Source organism: Schistocerca americana, chromosome 8 (assembly GCF_021461395.2).
Source record: "Schistocerca americana isolate TAMUIC-IGC-003095 chromosome 8, iqSchAmer2.1, whole genome shotgun sequence".
Classification (NCBI taxonomy): Eukaryota; Metazoa; Arthropoda; class Insecta; order Orthoptera; family Acrididae; genus Schistocerca; species Schistocerca americana.
Window position 1 is genome coordinate 159,290,754 of NC_060126.1, and position 22,166 is coordinate 159,312,919.

The window sequence follows — 22,166 nt, forward strand, 5'->3', positions numbered from 1 at the left end:
GGAGCTAGTGTACGTAGTGCAATTGTTTTACCATATCATCTCCAGCTAAGGAATGCAAAATTACATAGCAGTCATTGGCACAATGTCTGTTTCAAAACTGGACTCTTCAACTGAAAGTAAGCAAATACTTTGCTACGTGGTGACTTCAGATTTTTTTTTTTTTAATTTTTTATTTTCATTTTTTTTTTTTTTTTTATTTTATTTTTTTTTAAGTCGTTCACAGCAATACTCTTATGTAGCATTTCCAATCAAGTTTACATCCACACAGCACTGCAAAAAGAAATAACATCAAACCTACAGGAGGCACCAGAAGGGTATTGAAACGTGTCATGATCCAAAAACATTGTATATGAAAAATTCTGCTAAAGCTTTTCTTTGTGATTTTTCGGGAAGCAAGTTTTCTGGGAATGTCATTACTGTATTATCTCATGTTCAGCTCTTTATTATAGCATAATGCCATACATGCCAGAACATGAAACAGTGCACTTGAAATTCAGCAAACAATTGAAACTAGCTAATAGTGTGGAATGATCACGGACACTTGTGTGTGCACTGTGTTTTGTTGTTGTAAATGCCGCATTATCTTTGCAACTTTATTTTAATTTGGTGTTTTTTTTCTGATTTACATTTTATTGGTGCAGTATTACTCTGTAGCAGTGGCCTGAAGAAAAATTCATTTTAGAGTATCAGTTCTAACCAGTTAAAATTACATATTTAACTCAACACTAAAGCAATAAAAAAAAATTCTGGAATTGTAAAAAATTTCCGGGTTTTTCCCAGTTTTCTCCAAAATGAAAAAAGTTCCTGTGCTTTTCCTGGATTTCACAGTTGTCCCAGGGCGAATACACCCTGTTAAACCATGTAGTGTAACAATATTGAAGAAAATTCCTTCGTTTCCATAAGCTATGGCAATGTCCTAGAATACCCAAAAACTACAACAGTATTGTCGTAATTCAAGCATGAGAAAAACTAATAGCCACTTTCTTTATAGTTGCTGATGTCACTTCCCACCAGCCACCGTAGCTTCAATAGAATTAGTGGGGAGTGTCCCAGCTGTGGTGCTGTGAGTATTTTATCACACTTCATTTTTCTTTTTCTATGTGTTTAAATATTTGTTCACTAAATATTTTGTTCTAAGTACACTGATTGTGACAGTAATTAATGAGATAGTTAAATTGGCTAGAAAAGCTGATAGTACAATGTGGTACCCACCTATTGCAATGCCACTTGAATGATTAATGTTAATTTCCATCTACATATCTCCTACAAGCATCATGCTTTTGTTCAGTATCCGTCGCCCATCCATATGCCCTAAACTATAAACTATAATCTTCCTTCCTTATTTTTTTCCCCTAAAAGAAGCCTATCCGACTTTTTGTAATTTTAGTGATTTTCTCAGTTGAATTTTTGTTGCTGTTTGTTCTAATCTTGGATGCTTCTTTGATAACAGAATCCTAGCATTATAGTTCCCTTTGTTTGATATATTGTGAATACTCTGCGCAATACTCAGCAACCGTGTGAATAGTTTGACCTATGTAGATGCTACCACATTCACAGGAGACACTACACTTGCTAGGAATACTCCTAGTTTTCATAGCTATGTGTTATCTAAAGAAGAAACATATAATTATAAACTTTCCATTTGCAACACTAGGAATTGTGCCTCCTGAAGATAAATTGAGTGAGGTGGTGTACTGGTTAGAACACTGGACTTGTGTTCATGAGGATATCAGTTAAAATACCTTTTTGGCCATCCAGATTTAAGTTTTCCATGATTTCCCTAAATTTCTCTATGCAGATACTGGGATGGGCCCTGTGAAATGGGCATGGCCTCTTTCCTGCACCATCCTTTTGTAATCCAAGCTTGTGCTCTGTCTCTGTCAGTGCATTCGATGGGATGTTAAACTATAATCTTCCTTCCTTATTTTTTTCCCCTAAAAGAAGCCTATCCGATTTTTTGTAATTTTAATGATTTTCTCAGTTGAATTTTTCATTTTATACAATTAACCAACCTTCTGGATATTCTGGTTTTGTCCATGTGTTTTAACTGTAATTCTTTCCTGTTATTTGTTTTGTCTTAAGTGCTGCCTAACTTTCACGTGTAACTGTGTCACTTAGACTCTTTTTTCGTATAGCATTATTTCTCAGTTAATTCTTCATCCTTACCTAAAGATCTTTTGTGATATAGAGCAGTCTTACTCTTATTGTTCAATGTAATTATGGTGTCAAGATTCCGTGGGATGATGTGCAGCAATATAATGACAACAAATTATTGTCTGTTCTGTCCTGTGGCACATAGACTGTTGCAGTTGCTAGTTAGTTGGTTTTCAATGTTGGCAACCATGTAGTGATGAGGTGGAACCTGTTTCTGGTGAAGGATAATAGTGTCAAGCAACGTTGGTACATCAACCATTGTGGCTCCTCCATTGGTAGCAATAACACCAAATGTTCGTGTTCTTTGGTTAACGGTACCCATAGTGGGCATTTGATGTGGTGATTGTAATGTGGACAGTGGCCTCTGCTGTGGATACGTCTGGCCAGCTGTATGTGGTGGAAGTATGTGTGTGTTTGTGTGTGTGTGTGTGTGTGTGTGTGTGTGTGTGTGTTTGTGTGCGTGTGTGTGATGATGATGCTGATAACACTGGATTATTTCTCCAAAGCTCTTCTCCATAAATGATATAGTTAAATACATGCTGAGAAAGAAAGAAGGAAAGGTAAGACTAACAAAATCTCATCACCCTTGAGGTCATTATACATACAGTATTCACTGAGAAACAGTATGAGTCAGAGTGCCATTTTTCTTATCTGTAAATATTTTTATCGTGTGTTTTTCAAAAGTTTACTATATGCATTTTGTTTGCTCATTGGATTTGGGAAGAACGAAGTTGTGATGATTTTATTGCATATGCAAAAATCTTCAAAAGCTTTTGCTGTTTGTTATCGACCATTGTTTGTTGTGACTGACACTTGTTGCAAGCCTTGAAAATGAGAACGTTAGAAAATGCCATATTGATAGTGTCAAATATGATGGATCTTGTTTTGACATTTTTGATGACACAGAAAGGGCATATTTTGCATCAAACAGAATTCACTTGAGAAAATTGTCGAATTAGAAGGAGCCGAAATGACTGACCAGTACTTACATTCAAGTGGCAAAATTCCAGTACTGGTGATCGGACGTTTTTAAAATTGGATAAAACTACTACTACCTTTTATATATGCCAGTCATCCCTAATGAAGATAGAAACAGGACAACTTAATGCCATAAGAAGTGCTAATGTATTATAAGAGGCTGCTAGAGACTGTGGTCATGTTCGTGAGAGTTGCATTTATGTGAGTGAATACGCATATGTAGTCTGATTCCAATGAAGGCCTTTTTGGCTGAAGGCTTACTTATTTGACAGTCGTTTCATTGTGCCAAACTGTGACTCAGCCTCTTCGCTATATGGCAAGTAGCAATATATATTTTTCATAACATTGTCAGAAGAGTTAAAGTTAGATGTATTGTGCTTCCAAGAAATGTGTATTAGGGTGGGAAAGGTCTGCAGTATGCCAATAACTGCCCAGTTTGTCACCCAAGGACAGAACAGTATTTAACAAGGCCATTACAGTGACAAAAAAATTGCACTAGTGGTTGGAACACACAATGTGTATGGAAATGTTAACCAGCAAGCAGAGTCATTATAATTCTGGTTTTCATATATTTTCGATTTAGTGACGAGTTCAGTGAGTATCTGCTAAGGATTACGGATATTAGTCACATACGACAAATTAAGCCTCTTGTGTAAGCCATTGATGCAAATGCGAGGTTAGTGTTGTGGCATAGTCGCCGACTGATGACCATGGAAGACAAGTAGAAGAAGCCATTATGGAACTCAACCTTACAGGTATTGAATATGCCTTGCGGTCTGTCAACCCATGAAAGGAGGGTCAGAGCAACATAAAAATGTATGTTGCAGCGGTGCGCCTTATGAAACCTGCAGGGTTGGGAGTGGAATGACATCAAGTGGTCACAATATCGACCACTATTCAGTCACTGAAAGTGAAAGCCTGTGCATAATGCCTAAATACAAGAACAAGAAGCATAACTGGGAAGAACTGACAAAGTTGTTTCAGTGTCTGGGAAGTCCATCATTGGGTGATGTAGATATTAAATAGAGCATGCTACAGAAGTTACACAACAGTTGTAACATTAGTGGACTCGTAGCATTTGCAGATATGTTTTTTACTGTAATCAGTGACTTGAGAAGAAAAATTGAAAACAAATGTAATGCAGCACTCTATTTAAATTGAAGGATTATGTTGGAGTATCAAATTGTCACTAGCGCCTGACAAAACTATGTTCCTCCTGCTGAAATGGAATCTAACAAGAAATACTAAAATAAAATAAAATTTAATAATGTAACAATAAGAAGTAGTGCAATAACGAGGTATCTAGGGTATTCCTAGATAAATCTTGTTAATTTTGCTCGTCATGTAGAGTAGGCATGCAGGGAGGGTACAAATATAATGAACAAAAATTATAACCATCACAAATAGTACTACTGTATTACCCCAAATGAGGCATTGTTAATAGTTGTAGACCTACGCTTATTGGATTTGGAAATCAGGAAAAAGGGAGCACTTTATTGTTTAAAGAAAGGCAGCCAAATGGAAGTACGAGGGATACTTGGAACTAAGGCCAATACAAAAAAGTTAATACAAAATTATGTATTACGACTGTGGCAAAATGAATACCTCAGAATAGGCGGAACAACACATGAATTTCTCCCTAACACCAGGGAGAGACTAAAAATGAAATCTGTTAACCCATCAAATGGATTGATATACCTAACCAATCAGCACCGTTATGCTATGTATCTTTATAAAAGACAGATGAATGATAGTTGTACTTGCACTAGTATGGGCACTCCAGAACACACGTTCTAGGACTGTGCACTTTACAAAATTGCATCGAATAACGTCCATCATGCATTAAGGACTGGGTATCTGAGGAATGTGTAAACTCTGCGCATTTGGGCACATTATCCAGTAAAGCCAAGAACATCTTCATGAGACATTCAACCTCACTTCAGCATACTGCCATCCTAGCTAGACAATACACTCTACAGATGGAAAGAGGTTGGTGACCACTGAATGAAGCGGTTTTTCAAGAACTTACATTGCATTGGTGGAGTCTGAATTAACAGATTTTTTGTAGAAATATTCGACTGTCAAGTTCACTTTTTCTCTTGCTATAGGTATCAAGGAATGAGGGGTTCTATTTGCATGATCTCTGATAACAAATAGAAATAACTTCACTGTGTATTCACAACAGTTACACTTCAGTGTGTATTCACAACAGTTACTTATATATTACGAAACAATACTGTCTGTGCAAACAAAGTTGATACTTGTCACAGTGGCTGATGGCAGTGATCAAAAATTGGAAATGCCTTTAAGTCACTCCCATCAGCCACTGCCGAATGTCACACTAATTTACTCAGACAGTATTGTAACCATTGAATTAGTGTGTATATAATATAACAGACTATAATCTTAAGGAACACTTTATTGTACTGTTCTTTAACATGCTTAAGTTTTAATCAGAACACATGTTTTAGTTTGCAGCCGTTATTATCCATTACACATTCAGCTTCTATACTTTTATTTTTAAAAAAGCAGTAGTTGTTTTCAGGCTGTTGGTTCTAATATTACGGTACTTTCTGAAGATACCATATCCAGAGCAGTCTGCAATACCATGGAGACATCAGAGGTGGCAGCAGATCTCTCCAAAACAGCAAATGCAGCTGCCTCTTCTGTGTGGGGGTGGCAGTGTCGTATCTTCATGTTCCTCCTCAGAAGGTGACAGCATAGCATTATCATTCTCTTCTGCATGAGCAGCAGAACTGACAACAGGTTCTTCAGCACTACAGATGTTGTCATCTGCCTGCATCCATTCTCCAATACTGACAGTAGAAGAGGGTGCCAACTCGGTGTAAGACTGTAGAAGAGCAGCATCAGAATCCAAAGCTGTGTCCCCATTATGAGTAAGTTCAGATGTTGGATCATTGGTTTCCTCTTCAGTTTTAGTAGCAGTTTCAGTAGCTGTCCAGGCCTTCTTAAAACAGTTACTTATGATGTCTATTGTAACTTCATTCCAAGCAGCAGATATGTTGTGGATAACTTGCAGTAAATTCCAATTTGGAACTGTTTCTTGTAGTTCAGTTGCACCAATGGCAGTCTTAACAAGTCAGTGTCTGTAAATGCACTTCAGTGAAGCGACTATTCCTTGATTCAGCGGTTGTAGGTTGCTAGCTGTGTTAGCTGGGAAGAAGACAATTTCTATATTCGGAAGTTCCACGTCATCAAACTGATGGGCCAAGCAGTAATCAAAAGTTAGCAAATATTTCTCTTCCTCACATGTATTTGTGTTGAACCTTCAAGAGCCAGCTATGCAAGACAGATTTGCTCATCCAAGTTATTCTTGTAGTGGCAAGGCAGGTTCGATGGATTGACATTTTTAAAAGAATGCAGATTTTTCTATTTTCCAATCTCTAATGGCTTAAGCTTCTGATAACTATTTGCATTACAACACAAGACCACTGTCAGTCTCTCCTAACTGCGTTTCCCCTTATGACATTTTTCACCATTAACAAGTAGTGGTTTTTTAGTCAACAAATTGTAGAAAACAACAGCTTCATTTGCATTAAACATATCTCTTGGGTGATAAAAATGAGATAATTGGATTGAAATTCTCATGCCCATTCATTGGCATTTTCCTCATTTGCTCTATACTACTCCCTACAGAATTGACAGCCCTGATTTTATGTCACTTCTGAAAGCGCCATATCCAGTTCTCAGAACGCACAAACCTAAAAGTTCCCCTTTTCTGGGTGATTTTATGAACCTTTTCTTGAACCATGGCACTGAAACAAGGAATTTGCTGTGATCAGATGTGTTGGGACTACGAAAACAGCAAATTCTCACTAATTCATGTTTGACTGTCCTTACATGCTTGCTATTGCTGCCAAATGAACAGCTTACCTGATTTGCCTTGAACTTGTTGTTGTTGTTGTTGTTGTTGTTGTTGTTGTCGTCGTCTTCAGACCTGAGACTGGTTTGATGCAGCTCTCCATGCTACCCTATCCAGTGCAAGCTTCTTCATCGCCCAGAACTTACTGCAACCTACATCCTTCTGAATCTGCTTAGTGTATTCATCTCTTGGTCTCCCTCTACGATTTTTACCCTCCACGCTGCCCTCCAATGCTAAATTTGTGATCCCTTGATGCCTCAGAACATGTCCTACTAACTGGTCCCTTCTTTTTGTCAAGTTGTGCCACAAACTCCTCTTCTCCCCAATTCTATTCAATACCTCCTCATTAATTACGTGATCTACCCATCTAATCTTCAGCATTCTTCTGTAGCACCACATTTTGAAAGCTTCTATTCTCTTCTTGTCCAATCTATTTATCGTCCATGTTTCACTTCCATACACGGCTACACTCCATACAAATACTTTCAGAAACGACTTCCTGACACTTAAATCTATACTCTATGTCAACAAATTTCTCTTCTTCATTAACGCTTTCCTTGCCATTGCCCATTTACATTTTATATCTTCTCTACTTTGACCATCATCAGTTATTTTGCTCCCCAAATAGCAAAACTCCTTTACTACTTTAAGTGTCTCATTTCCTAATGTAATTCCCTCAGCATCACCCGACTTAATTCGACTACATTCCATTATCCTCGTTTTACTTTTGTTGTAGTTCATCTTATACCCTCCTTTCAAAACACTGTCCATTTCGTTCAGCTGCTCTTCCAAGTCCTTTGTCATTACATTACATTGTCATCGGCGAACCTCAAAGGTTTTATTTCTTCTCCATGGATTTTAATACCTACTCCGAATTTTTCTTTTGTTTCCTTTACTGCTTGCTCAATATACAGACTGAATAACATCGGGGAGAGGCTGCAACCCTGTCTCAATCCCTTCCCAACCACCGCTTCCCTTTCATGCCCCTCGACTCTTATAACTGCCATCTGGTTTCTGTACAAATTGTAAATAGCTTTCGCTCCCCGTATTTTACCCCCGCCACATTCAGAATTTGAAAGAGAGTATTCCAGTCAACTTTGTCAAAAGCTTTCTCTAAATCTACAAATGCTAGAAACGTAGGTTTGCCTTTCATTAATCTTTCTTCTAAGATAAGTCGTAAGGTCAGTATTGCCTCACGTGTTCCAATATTTCTACGGGATTCAAACTGATCTTCCCTGAGGTCGGCATCTACCATTTTCTCCATTTATCTGTAAAGAATTCGTGTTAGTTTTTTGCAGCTGTGACTTATGAAACTGATAGTTCGGTAATTTTCACATTTGTCAACACCTGCTTTCTTTGGGATTGGTATTTCGCCTGTCTCATACATCTTGCTCACCAGATGGTAGAGTTTTGTCAGGACTGGATCTCCCAAGGCCGTTGTCTACTCCCGGGGCCTTGTTTCGACTCAGGTCTTTTAGTGCTCTGTCAAACTCTTCATGCAGTATCCTATCTCCCATTTCATCTTCATCTACATCCTCTTCCATTTCCATAATATTGTCCTCAAGTACATCGCCCTTGTATAGACCCTCCTAATACTCCTTCCACCTTCCTGCTTTCCCTTCTTTGCTTACAACTAGATTTCCCTCTGAGCTCTTGATATTCATACAAGTGGTTATCTTTTCTCCAAAGGTCTCTTTAATTTTCCTGTAGGCAGTATCTATCTGACCCCTCGTGAGATAAGCCTCTACATCCTTACATTTGTCCTCTAGCCATCCCTGCTTAGCCATTTTGCACTTCCTGTTTATCTCATTTTTGAGACGTTTGTATTCCTTTTTGCCTGATTCATTTACTGCATTTTTATATTTTCTCCTTTCATCAATTAAATTCAATATTTCTTCTGTCACCCAAGGATTTCTACTGGCCCTCGTCAAACGCCAGTTTTCTTTTTCCTGATAATGACGTCCTCTTGAGTTGTCCCCGCCCGGAGATCCGAATGGGGGACTATTTTACCTCTGAAATATTTTACCCAAGAGGACACCATTATCATTTACCCATACAGCAAAGCTGCATGCCCTCGGGAAAAATTACGGTTGTAGTTTCCCCTTGCTTTCAGCCGTTCGCAGTACCAGCACAGCAAGGCCGTTTTGGTTAGTGTTACAAGGCCAGATCAGTCAATCATCCAGACTGTTGCCCCTGCAACTACTGAAAAGGCAGCTGCCTGCCTTCAGGAACCACACATTTGTCTGGCCTATCAACAGATACCCCTCCGTTGTGGTTGCACCTACGGTACGGCCATCTGTATCGCTGAGGCATGCAAGCCTCCCCACCAATGGCAAGGTCCATGGTTCATGGGGGGTTGAACTTATTATTGACAAGAAACTAGACTTCGGGAACAGAAAATGTTCTGCAACCTGTATTTTAGTCTTCTCTTCAGTGTCGACCATATGTAGCATTTGCTCCTTTTGTTTTAGTGCCAGAGCATTAGGACATTTCTGTTTCAGCGGCATTTTACAAATGACAGAGTGGAATGGGGGGGGGGGGGGGGCAAAAAAAAAAAAAAAATTTACTGTTCACAAACCAACAGAGACTGTTGCGTATCACATGCTGTTTGTGATGTGTTGACCAACCTCTCTCTTCCCCCTGCCCTTGTGTCTTATGCTCTGGGCTCTGGAAGTGACATGTGGGCAGAGAGCATACAATCAGTCTATTGTTGCAAAATTACAGTGCAGTACATTATTGAGAAAAAATATGTGAAATACATAATTGAAAATAACATAGTGCACAGTACTTAACATTTGCATACTTGTTCAGTTTAGACAAAGAATAAGATACGGAATATGTAATGTGGGAACTGCGTGCAGTATGAATTATTGGGAATTTGGTTAACTAGTAGAGTTTTTGATGTATTTCTGCAGGAGCCAAATGGCTAGTACTCGTTAAATGAATTTTTATTTTATACGATTTCAAAATAACAACTGTCTGCTGTAGTGACTTCTGCTATGAACCTACTGTTGAATTACTCAAGCCCAGATCTCATTATCCAGTATACTATAAATCATTTAGGTAAAAAATAATTGTCTTCCTAGACTGGTGACGTAAATATACTATGAAAGTGCTTGGTAGAATATAAATAATTTGAGGAATAAAGATAACAACACACTGAATATGTGAGTAAGTGAAATCACAGTTAAACAATTCAGGCTCTTGTAAGTCAGTTGCCCAAATTAAATTCAGGTCCCCATTTAATTTCTGATGGTTGTGAAACTGGAGGCTTGGTGACACCACATAACACCCCAGCAGGCTACATATTTTGGAGACTAGCAAGCCTACAGGATCTTCCAAAGGAGTTGAATGAATTCAGGGTGCAACTAATATAATAAGAGTGGAATACCATAATGTGCTGGTGTAACAAATAACTGCAAGCTCCTATCCTCCTTGCGCTAGAGAATGAGAGCACCAGCACACCAGCAGGGATAGGCTGGCCTCCTTCCATTGTTGTGATGCCATTGCCTGAGAGTACCGTATTTACTCGAATCTAAGCCGCACTCGATTCTAAGCCGCACCTGAAAAATGAGACTCGAAGTGAAGGAAAAAAAATTTCCCGAATCTAAGCCACACCTGAAATTTGAGACTCGAAATTCAAGGGGAGAGAGAAGTTTTAGGCCGCACCTCCAAATCGAAACAAAGTTGGTCAATTGTAATATGAGACACAATTTAGGTCGAATGAATGATGATACAGCTACACTACTTTGGTTCGAGTTGTAAGCTTAGCAGTTAAGCTTTACCAGGTAGCCATTGCTGTGCGTCAGGTGCTCCGTCTGTATTTATACGGGTATCCTTCCTTTTTCGTGTATTTTGTCTGGTTTGAATTGATTGCTTATTTTGCTTTGATCTGATAAGTGCCGTTCTCTTTGTTATAGGTGTTTACGTCACTCTAAGCTGAAAATGCATTACTGTACTGTGTCGTGCATTGTATGTCGCATTCTGATAATGAGTGTTTACGACCTGTCGCCGCTTGCGGCATGAGGCTGCTATTTGTTGTTATTTACACTGCTGCTTTCTTTGATTATGATCAACAAGAACCAAATAATAGACAGCGTATGATAGAAGATGTTCTGAACGAGAGTTTAGCGAAAATTTTTCTCCGTTTGAAAATCTTTGAAGACTCCTCTTTAGTACATTATATTCTTCACTGAAATTAGAGTCATCTTAGATTTAAAAATCTAGTCAATTGCCGTGCTTCATTTCTGACTGTATCACTATTAGGCATAAGAATAATATGAATATAAACATGACATGATATGTATATTCTTCTGCATTTGCTGTTGTCTCACTCTAGTTTCTTAGTTTATTAGGCAGACAGGAGTTAAATGAGTTAGTAGCAAACACGAAAGAAAACATGGCAAAATGTTTACATTCGTATTAGTCTTATGGTGAAGAGAATACTGCATGTGATTCACAATTCATAAAAGTTCCTATAAGGGACCATCTCTTCTCACCGGTAGGAAAAAATTCAGAATGTAGAGTTGGCCATATTGACAAACATCCCAAACAGTCTTGCCAGTCGGATTTTCGTAGTACATTGAAATGCTGCTACATTCGAAGATGGACAATACGGAATTTGTATTTACTTCGTTAGATAATGTATGAAAATGCAGTGGTCGAAACTCAAGGTAGAGAAAAAAGCTCGTCTTCCACCCTTTTTTTTTTTTAATTTTATTTACAGACGCAGAGGGTTTGGCACCAGTATTTATCTTTGTGGCTGCAAAGCATGCCTGTGTAGCGCTACATATATTCGACGGCAGAAGTTAGTTGTGGCGGTACCTACCAACATTTTCAGAACTTCCGCTTACTTTGCACTCGATTCTAAGCCACAGGCGGTTTTTTGGATTACAAAATCCAGAAAAAAAGTGCGGCTTAGATTCGAGTAAATACAGTACTGAGTTAAGCTGTAAATGGGCTAATTCCATTTGCTGCTTTGCTAGTTCATCAGATTTCTACTTCTGTTGATGATATTCATCCTGTTGGTCTGTGCGGTACCAATGTTGTTTGGCTTATTTTTTTATGTTGCTGCTCCTCTCAGTGTTGGTATTTTTCTTATACTTGAAATTCAACAATTCAGAGTGCATGATTGCAAATGAATTTGCTTATTGACTGATTACCACTTTTCTGGCTTTCTCAGCTGAACATAATTAAATTTCAAACATATATGACAAGAAATATTGCGCGCATGTACAGTGACTAACATCTGTAGAGGCCATCACTTGCACAGCAGTTACAATTTCAGTAAGCATTCAATCAAAGTTCAAGTCATCAGTAAACATGTGAACTGTTTATCGACACAGACATTGGTGCCGCATTGAAAGTAGCAATGAAGTGATTTGCCAGGTTAGAGTTCCTGCACATTGTCGATGACTTTGGTGCCACCAGTGGTATAGGTACACCTTCAGAATCAGGAATGTTTATTGCTTGTAGCATGCTCTCAGAGACTGAAATGTTCAGCCAGGGTACTAAAGTATTAACTTTCTATCTTTTACAATGTTATTCCATAATTTCTCATTTATGACTATAAAGAAATCTCTGTTTTTTCTTTATTAATCTAGTTCGTCTCATCCATGGTTCAAATTTGCACCTCATTCCACAGTGATTAGAAATTGTCCTATACCTTTGATCCAAATACACCCTGTGTCTTCAGTCGCATACAGAGTACTACAGAATTCTTTACAGTACAATACGTACTCTTTCACCAACTTAATTACAGTGACAATATTTAGCTTTATTTTTACTTCTTTTGTTAGATTATTTTATTCAGATGTGTACTTATCAGGCAGCAGTTTGACTTAAGAGATGTGTGGATGGCTATTATGTGGCATGAAAGTAAAAAGCTGTGAGTTCTTTCTGTATACGCAGGGCCTCTGAAGTTACCTCCCCAAGTGCTGTACTCATAAGAAGGGAAACAGGGCTTGTAATTCAGTAGAAGTAATACCAACTACATATCAAGGTTTCTTGCACATTAAAAATAAAGTTATTACAAAACCTCTTATAAGTATTTTGTCAGTCACATAGAGTCTCTCTTATAACTAAATGGCTTGTTGTTCTGTTTCCTTACTCTTGTTGCCCTCTACCCACTCCAGGTACAATTGCACGGTGGGGCTGTTGAGCATAGAGAGAGGCACAATGTGTGCCCTCAGTGTGGCATTAAAGGGCTCGAAGATGCCAATGCCTCACCAATAAGCTACTACCTTATTCCATTTGCACATGCTGCTGAAACACACACGACTGTAGTCTCAGGCAACTGAAACCACACTGTAAGCAGCAGCACCAGTGACTGGGTGGAGGTAAGGAGGAGGCTGGGACGGGGAGGGGGAGGGACTGTATTGTGGCGATGGTGGACAGTGAAGTGCAGCAGGTTAAACGGAGGGCAGGGGAAGGGTGGGCGGGGGGGGGGGGGGGGGGAGTAGTAGGAAGGGAGAGAAATAAATAAAAAGACTGGGTGTGGTGGTGGAATGATGGCTGTGTAGTGCTGGAATGGGAGCAGGGAGGGGCTGGGTGGATGAGGACAGTGACCAATGAAGGTTGAGGCCAGGAGGGTTACAGGGGTTACGAGAACGTAGGATATATTGCAGGGAAAGTTCCCACCTCCGCAATTCAGAAAAGCTGGTGTTGGTGGGAGGGATCCATATGGCACAGGCTGTAAAGCAGTCATTGAAATGAAGAATATCATGTTTGGCAGCATGTTCAGCAACAGGATGTTCCACTTGTTTCTCGGCCACAGTTTATCGCTTGTTGGTTGTCATGCCTACATACAATGCAGCACATTGGTTGCAGCTTAGCTTGTAGACTACATGACTGGTTTCACAGTTAGCCCTGCCTTTGGTGGGATAGGTGATGTTAGTGACCGGACTGGAGTAGGTATGGGTTGGAGGATGTATGGGACAGGTCTTCCATCTAGGTCTATTACAGGGGTATGAGCCATGAAGTAAGGGATTGGGATCAGGGGTTATGTAAGGATGGACGAGTATATTGCTGTGGGAGGGGTAGGAAGGATCATGGGCAGGACATTTCTCATTTCGGGGCACAACGAGAGGTAATCGAAACCCTGGCAGAGAATGTAGTTCAGTTGTTCGAGTCCTGGGTGGTACTGAATTACGAGGGGAATGCTCCTCTGTAGTCAGATGGTGGGACATGGGGAGGTGGTGGGAGACTGGAAAGATAAGGCATGGGAGATTTGTTTTTGTACAAGGTCAAGAGGATAATTACAGTCAGTGAAGGCTTCAGTGAGACCCTTGGTATATTTTGAGAGGGACTGCTCATCACTGCAGATGTGATGACCATAGGTGGCTTGACTGTAAGGAAGGGATTTCTTGGTATGGAATGGGTGGCAGCTGTTAAAGTGGAGGTATTGCTGGTGGTTAGCAAGTTTGATATGGACGGAGGTACTGATGTAGCCATCTTCAAGGTAGAGACCAACATCTAGGAAGGTGGCTTGCAGGGATGAGTAGGACCAGGTGAAGCAAATGGGGGAGAAATTATTGATGTTCTGGAGGAATGTGGATAGGAGTCCTCAACTTCAATCCAGATAGCAAAGATGTCATCATTAAATATAAACCAGGTGAGGGGTTTAGGATTCTGGGTTTTTAGGAAGGATTCCTCTAGATGGCACATGAATAGATTGCTATAGGATGGTGCCATGTGGGTGCCAGTACCCTGGATCTACATCTACATCCATACTCCGCAAGCCACCTGACGGTGTGTGGCGAAGGGTACCTTGAGTACCTCTATCGGTTCTCCCCTCTATTCCAGTCTCGTATTGTTCGTGGAAAGAAGGATTGTTGGTATGCTTCTGTGTGGGCTCTAATGTCTCTGATTTTATCCTCATGGTCTCTTCGCGAGATATACGTAGGAGGGAGCAATATACTGCTTGACTCTTTGGTGAAGGTATATTCTCGAAACTTCAACAAAAGCCCGTACCAAGCTACTGAGCATCTCTCCTGCAGAGTCTTCCACTGGAGTTTATCTATCATCTCCGTAACACTTTCGCGATTACTAAATGATCCTGTAACGAAGTGCGCTGCTCTCCATTGGATCTTCTCTATCTCTTCTATCAACCGTATCTGGTACGGATCCCACACTGCTGAGCAGTATTCAAGCAGTGGGCGAACAAGCGCACTGTAGCCTACTTCCTTTGTTTTCAGATTGCATTTCCTTAGGATTCTTCCAATGAATCTCAGTCTGGCATCTGCTTTACCAACGATCAACTTTATATGATCATTCCATTTTAAATCACTCCTAATGCATACTCCCAGATAATTTATGGAATTAACTGCTTCCAGTTGCTGACCTGCTATATTGTAGCTAAATGATAAGGGATCTTTCTTTCTATGTATTCGCAGCACCTTACATTTGTCTACATTGAGATTCAATTGCCATTCCCTGCACCATGCGTCAATTCACTGCAGATCCTCCTGCATTTCAGTACAATTTTCCAATGTTACAACTTCTCGATATATCACAGCATCATCCGCAAAAAGCCTCAGTGAACTTCCGATGTCATCCACTAGGTCATTTATGTATATTGTGAATAGCAATGGTCGTACAACACTCCCCTGCGGCACACCTGAAGTCACTCTTACTTCGGAAGACTTCTCTCCATTCAGAATGACATGCTGCGTTCTGTTATCTAGGAACTCTTCAATCCAATCACACAATTGGTCTGATAGTCCATATGCTCTTACTTTGTTCATTAAACGACTGTGGGGAACTGTATCGAACGCCTTGCAGAAGTCAAGAACACGGCATCTACCTGTGAACCCATGTCTATGGCCCTCTGAGTCTCGTGGACGAATAGCGCGAGCTGGGTTTCACACGACCGTCTTTTTCTAAACCCATGCTGATTCCTACAGAGTAGATTTCTAGACTCCAGAAAAGTCATTATACTCGAACATAATACGTGTTCCAAAATTCTACAACTGATCGACGTTAGAGATATAGGTCTGTAGTTCTGCATATCTGTTCGACGTCCCTTCTTGAAAACGGGGATGACCTGTGCCCTTTTCCAATCCTTTGGAGCGCTACGCTCTTCTAGAGACCTATGGTACTCCGCTGCAAGAAGGGGGGCAAGTTTGTAAGTAATACCTTCAAAGGAAAGTAATTGTGGGTGAGGACATAGTTGGTCATTGTGACTAGGAAGGAGGTTGTTGATTTGGAATCTTCCAGGCATTGGGAAAGGTAGTGTTCAATAGCACAGAGGCCATGGGCATTAGGAATGTTAGTGTACAGGGAGGTGGCATCAATACTGAGGAGCAGGGCACCGTGTGGTAAAGGGACAGGAACTGTGGAGAGTCGGTGGAGGAAATGGTTGGTATATTTTATATAGGAGGGTAGGTTCCAGGTAATAGGTTGAAGGTGTTGGTCTACGAGAGCAGAGATTCTATCAGTGGTGCCACCATATCCAGCCACAATGGGGTGTCCTGGGTGGTCAGGTTTATGGACTTTAGGAAGTATGTAGAAGGTACAAGTGTGGGGAGTGGTAGGAATGAGTAGAGAGATGGGCTCCGGGGTGAGGTTCTGGGATGAGCCTAAGGATTTGAGTAGTGACTGGAGATCATGCTGGATTACTGGAATGGGGTCACTGTGGCAATGTTTGTAGGTGGAAGTATCTGACGGCTGGCTTGTCCTTCTGCCAGGTATTCCTTGTGGGTCCGAACAACAGTGGTGGAGCCTTTGTCCACATGTAGGATAATAAGTTCAGGATCAGTTTTAGATGGTGGACTGCACTTATTACTGTTAATGTAAGGTTGGTCTGCATGTTGAGGGATTTGGGGAATGATGGTGAAGCAAGGTTTGAGGTTAAGAAATTCTGGAAAGTTAACAGGTGGCAAAGGGGATGGATCACGGTTGGATGGAAGAGTGAACTGAGTTAGGCAAGGCTCAATATTGGTCTTTCATTGAGTCTGATTGGGTGGCAAAACAGTGTTTCCACAGTAGAGACCTGGGGAAGGAGAGAAGGTCTTCAACAAGCCCTGCATGATTGAATTTGGGAGTGGGGCAAAAGATGAGGCCTTTGGAAAGGACTGATATTTCTGTGGGGCTAAGACTACTAGAGGAAAGGTTCATTACTGCGTTGTGGGTCTGTTTAGGTACTGGATTCTGTGTGATGGTGAAGAGGGAGTTTTGGAGGGTGGGGTAATTGTAGTAGGCCTGCAAGACAGGGTTTGTCAGCCATGAGGGGGAAGGGGGAGGTTTGGAAGTTGTTTTGGGGGTGGTGGACAGTGATACTCCAAGATGGGAGCAGGATGGAGAGCTTTTTGATGTGGTGTTGTGCATGTTGCTCAAGTTCCAGCAGGGCAAAAGTTTCAATGTGTGTTACAGATTCCAGTAATTTGGGACCATGACCGACTATATCTTCACCCACAATTACTTCTCCTTTGAAGGCATAACTTACAATCAGATCCAGGGTACAGCTATTGGCACCCACATGGCACCATCCTATGCCAACCTATTCATGGGCCATCTAGAGGAATCCTTCCTAAAAACCCAGGATCCCAAACCCCTCACCTGGTTTATATTCAATGATGACATCTTTGCTATCTGGATTGAAATTGAGGACTCCTATCCACATTCCTCCAGAACCTCAATAATTTCTCCCCCATTTGCTTCACCTGGTCCTACTCATCCCTGCAAGCCACCTTCCTAGATGTTGGTCTCTACCTTGAAGATGGCTACATCAGTACCTCCGTCCATATCAAACTTGCTAACCACCAGCAATACCTCCACGTTGACAGCTGCCACCCATTCCATACCAAGAAATCCCTTCCTTACGGTCAAGCCACCTATGGTCATCACATCTGCAGTGATGAGCAGTCCCCCTCAAAATATACCAAGAGTCTCACTGAAGCCTTCACTGACTGTAATTATCCTCTTGACCTTGTACAAAAACAAATCTCCCATGCCTTATCTTTCCAGTCTCCCACCACCTCCCCATGTTCCACCATCTGGTTACAGAGGAACATTCCCCTCATAATTCAGTACCACCCAGGACTCAAAAAAGAACAACTGAATTACATTCTCTGCCAGAGTTTAGATTATCTCTCTCGTCGTGCCCCGAAATGAGAAATGTCCTGCCCACGATCCTTTCCACCCCTCCCACAGCAATATACTCATCCATCCTTACATAGCCCCTGCTCCCAATCCCTTACCTCATGGCTCATACCCCTGTAATAGACCCAGATGGAAAACCTGTCCCATAAATCCTCCCACTGCCACCTACTCCAGTCTGATCACTAATATCACCTATCCCATGAAAGGCAGGGCCACCTGTGAAACCAGTTATGTGGTGTACAAGCTTAGCTGCAACCAGTGTGCTGCATTCTATGTAGGCGTGACAACCAACAAACTGTCTGTCCACATGAATGGTCACCAACAAACTGTAGCGAAGAAACAAGTGGCCCATCCTGTTGCTGAACATGCTGCCAAGCATGATATCCTTCATTTCAATAACTGCTTCACATCCTGTGTCAGATGGATCCTTCCCACAATCAGCTCTTCTGAACTGCACAGATGGGAACTTTCCCTGTAATAAATCCTATGTTCCCAAAAACCCCCTGGCCTCAACCTTGTTATTCACTGTCCTCACCCATCCCGCTCCTTCCCTGTTTCCATTCCAGCACTACACAAATTGCATGTTGCATCGTATCTGACTTTCTGTTAAACAGCAGCAGAAAAAAAAAAAAAAGGTGCAAAAGCTGCTGACACAAAGAGAGGAAAAGAAAAGTTCAATTGTGAGACAGTTAGGGATTTTTATTTAATATTTGAGTTATGATCAGTTTAATATTGAAAATATTTAGTCTGCAATAACTAGCTCTGTGCCATGCTGTTGCAAATTACACGCATTCATAGCTGCAGCCGTGAAGTGTAGTTACAAATTATTGTTGCAAGGATCCATTACCATATTTATGAAACATGAAAATCCTTTATGCCAAAGAATTTGTACTTGCCTATTTCTTACAGATTTATGTATGTACTTAATGCAGTCTTTGGACTGCATATTTTCCATCTCATATTCAGTCGAGCATAACTGTGGTCCTATATTCCATGATATTTATAGTGTTCTCCCCACACATCCTCCCCGTGTGTAATAGTCTTAATACTATCCACAGACAGTACAAAAGATCGCCTCTTTTCTCAGTTGTGAGCTATTGAAATAACTCTTATGGACAAGGTTTTATGTTGAAAAAGCTGAGATTTACATTTATGAGATTCTTCTGAACTGTTTATTAAGTTAGCCTCATTTATTCACTTCCCTTGATATTGACACTGCTTGTAGTATTTTGACATATTTCATATTACCTTAAAATATGTGCTATACTGGTAAAATACCCTCAGACTTCAAGCAGAATATGATAATATTAACACCAAGACAGACAGGTACCAACTAGTGTATTACTAAACCATCATTTTACTGAGTCATAGTTGGAAAATGATAACAGGAATTATCTACAAAAAGATAGCATAGCTTGTAGAAGCCATCCTGGATAAGATAAGTTTAGATTTTAGAGGTATATAAGAAGATGAGACACTCTACTGATCATATGATTTATTTTAAATAATAGGTTGAAGAAAGCCACATTACAGTATTTTAGATTTAGAAAAAGTTTTAATGAATATTGACTGGAATACACTGTTTGGAATTGTGAAGTTATCCGGGATTTTTTTTTTTTAAAGGCTGACATAAAAGATTATCTACAACTTGTGCAGAAACCAGAATACATTCCATCAAACCAGTCTTCTGATTGATAACAACAACAACAATAATCAGTGCAATTTTCTTTATGTTGATCTACGAGAGATAAATTATGATGTATTTATGAAATTAAATTTGATTTCAATTGTTTCAGGCAATATCGTGCCCAATCCCTGGTTGAAGTGAAGCCATCAGTTCATCAGTTGACAAAGGTGATCAACATATTACTTTTGTACTGCTTGCAATACGTCATAGTCCAAAAATGACACAATTTTATACCATGAGAGTATGTCAGACAAGCGATTAGATCTTAAATGTCCAATATTGTGCCAGTGATTGGCAGTACAAAATCTGCTTTTTTTAAAGTTTTCGTCAATTTGTGTTCTCATTATTCAGTTACACTATAACTTGCACGTTTATTAACACATACATGAAAACCTAATTGGTGTTGGTTCAGTGCCTTATTAATATAATTTTATGAAACCTAAATCTCAAAAGACAATCTAAGATTAACATTTCCTTAAATACGTTATGATGTCTGAGAGTCAGATAACATTCTGAGTCAATATCTATGTTTTACTCTGTTTCTAAGATATCATAGAGCCTCATCTTTAGCATACATGGTTCTTAATACATGGAAGACTTGGAAAGGAATACATAACAGAGGAAAAGACTTCGTTAGTTTCCCTAATTTGTCTTCTGTCTCCGAACAGAAAGAAGAATGGATGTGAAAAATCAAAACTTCACAGTATATTAAACAAGTAAATTCTAACTGTTTCATGGACATAGGAATATTGGACAAGATAGAAATTTGAACATCTGGGAAGGGAAAACTAGGTATGCAGTGGGTGCCAAGCAGATGTTGTAGAACAATTTTCCACCTTCAGTGTTATGAGCTACTGATGCTAAGTAAACAGGTCCCCAATTACAGCAGAAGCTGATGTACAGATACATGCTAAAGAGTAATATGTGTTACAGCAGCTAAATATTGTGTGCCTTTTTTCCATTTGTTCCTGCTGAGAGCTTCCTATAGTCATTCTGAAATAGAAAGCTACACAGTAGTTGCACATAAGATAATATGTAACACAGATAAACTTATAGGGATTCTCTCTTTGAAGTAGATTTTACCATTGATAAATCTGGAGAAGACAATTATCATTGTGTACATAAGACAAGCCTAATGGGAGCAGATACAAGAATATAAATTTTATGACAACAATTCCGTTTGAGAAGGTGCATATCAGATATAGATCAAGAATGAGAACTCAAGAGTGACCACACTACCAAGGTATCTCAGTTTCGATCAGCATTTAACCCAACAGCATCCCAAAATGCACTTTACAGTGCAAATTGAAAAGTTCAGTTCGTTACCTTTACTGCAGTCTATTGGACATGTGACGGGAAACTTGGACGTGGTGTTTTCAGGAAGCCAACAAACACAGACACATATTTTAATGCCAAATCCCATCATGATCGAAAAGCAAAACAACCCTGGGAGTTATACACTAACCACGAGAGCACATCAAGTCAGACATATTGCCATCCTCGCAGCCAAACTTTGCAAGCTACGAACCATTTTCAGGGCAAGTGGATAAAGTGTGGGTACCACAAAGAAAGCTGTGGGGGCAAGGGACAAGATCTAAATCAAAGGTCAACTGCATTTAAACAGCCCAGGCAGCCACTTATTGTTATGAGAAAAATCTGGGAGGTTTTTGAGACAGCAAAGCAACCAACTGACATGAATTACTTGGAGGGCTACAGGGTCTTGCCATCTTTGTTGCAGTTATTACAGATCAACAAGCCTACTATGCTTGTTGAGCTGCCTCACTGTGCACTATAAACATCAGTGTGGAGATCAATAGCAATTAACACTGAATATTCATAGGAATAAGCATTTGATGTCCCTACCAGTGATCCTTTCATCCGATCAACACATAGTATGCCAGGATGGTCAGTCATTTTTGACTGGATGAATAGAGACCCAGTAGTACAAAGGGCAACTAAAATCTATAGGAAGATTTATGTGTTTATTAAACTAGATAACAAGGAAATAATGTTCTATTTCAAAGAGGCTTGAAATGTATTGTTCTGCACAGGGGCATGTAGAGGAAATGTAGCACAAGCGTAAATATTTGACCAAGCACTGGATAGATGTGGACCTAGCAGAACACTTCCTTAAGGGAGGAGCCCTCCATTTTATATGTTTTCTGTAGAGAAACTTCTAAAGAAACAGTGGTGTAAAACACAGAATAGGGTGTAGACTAAAGGAAAGACATTTTCCTACAAAAATGACAGTACATGAGGCTTTTTTTTTAGATTAGATTTACTTTCATTCCAATTGATCCGTAGTGAGGAGGTCCTCCAGGATGTGGAACATGTCAGAAAAACAACAATACATGACAAATATTT

At 40.0% G+C, this 22,166-nt stretch overlaps 1 protein-coding gene across 3 annotated transcripts in view; it reads left to right on the top strand.

Annotated features, from left to right (window-relative positions):
* LOC124544629 (E3 ubiquitin-protein ligase FANCL) overlaps positions 1 to 22,166 on the top strand; it is a 112,151-nt gene that overhangs the window by 59,371 nt on the left and 30,614 nt on the right. For all 3 annotated transcript variants that reach the window (XM_047123237.1, XM_047123235.1, XM_047123236.1), the window contains exons 8-9: positions 992 to 1,063; positions 19,912 to 19,969. In XM_047123237.1, the coding sequence (XP_046979193.1) occupies positions 992 to 1,063; positions 19,912 to 19,938 (99 nt within the window). In that variant the 3' untranslated portion in view covers positions 19,939 to 19,969. The remainder of the gene's footprint in view (positions 1 to 991; positions 1,064 to 19,911; positions 19,970 to 22,166) is intronic.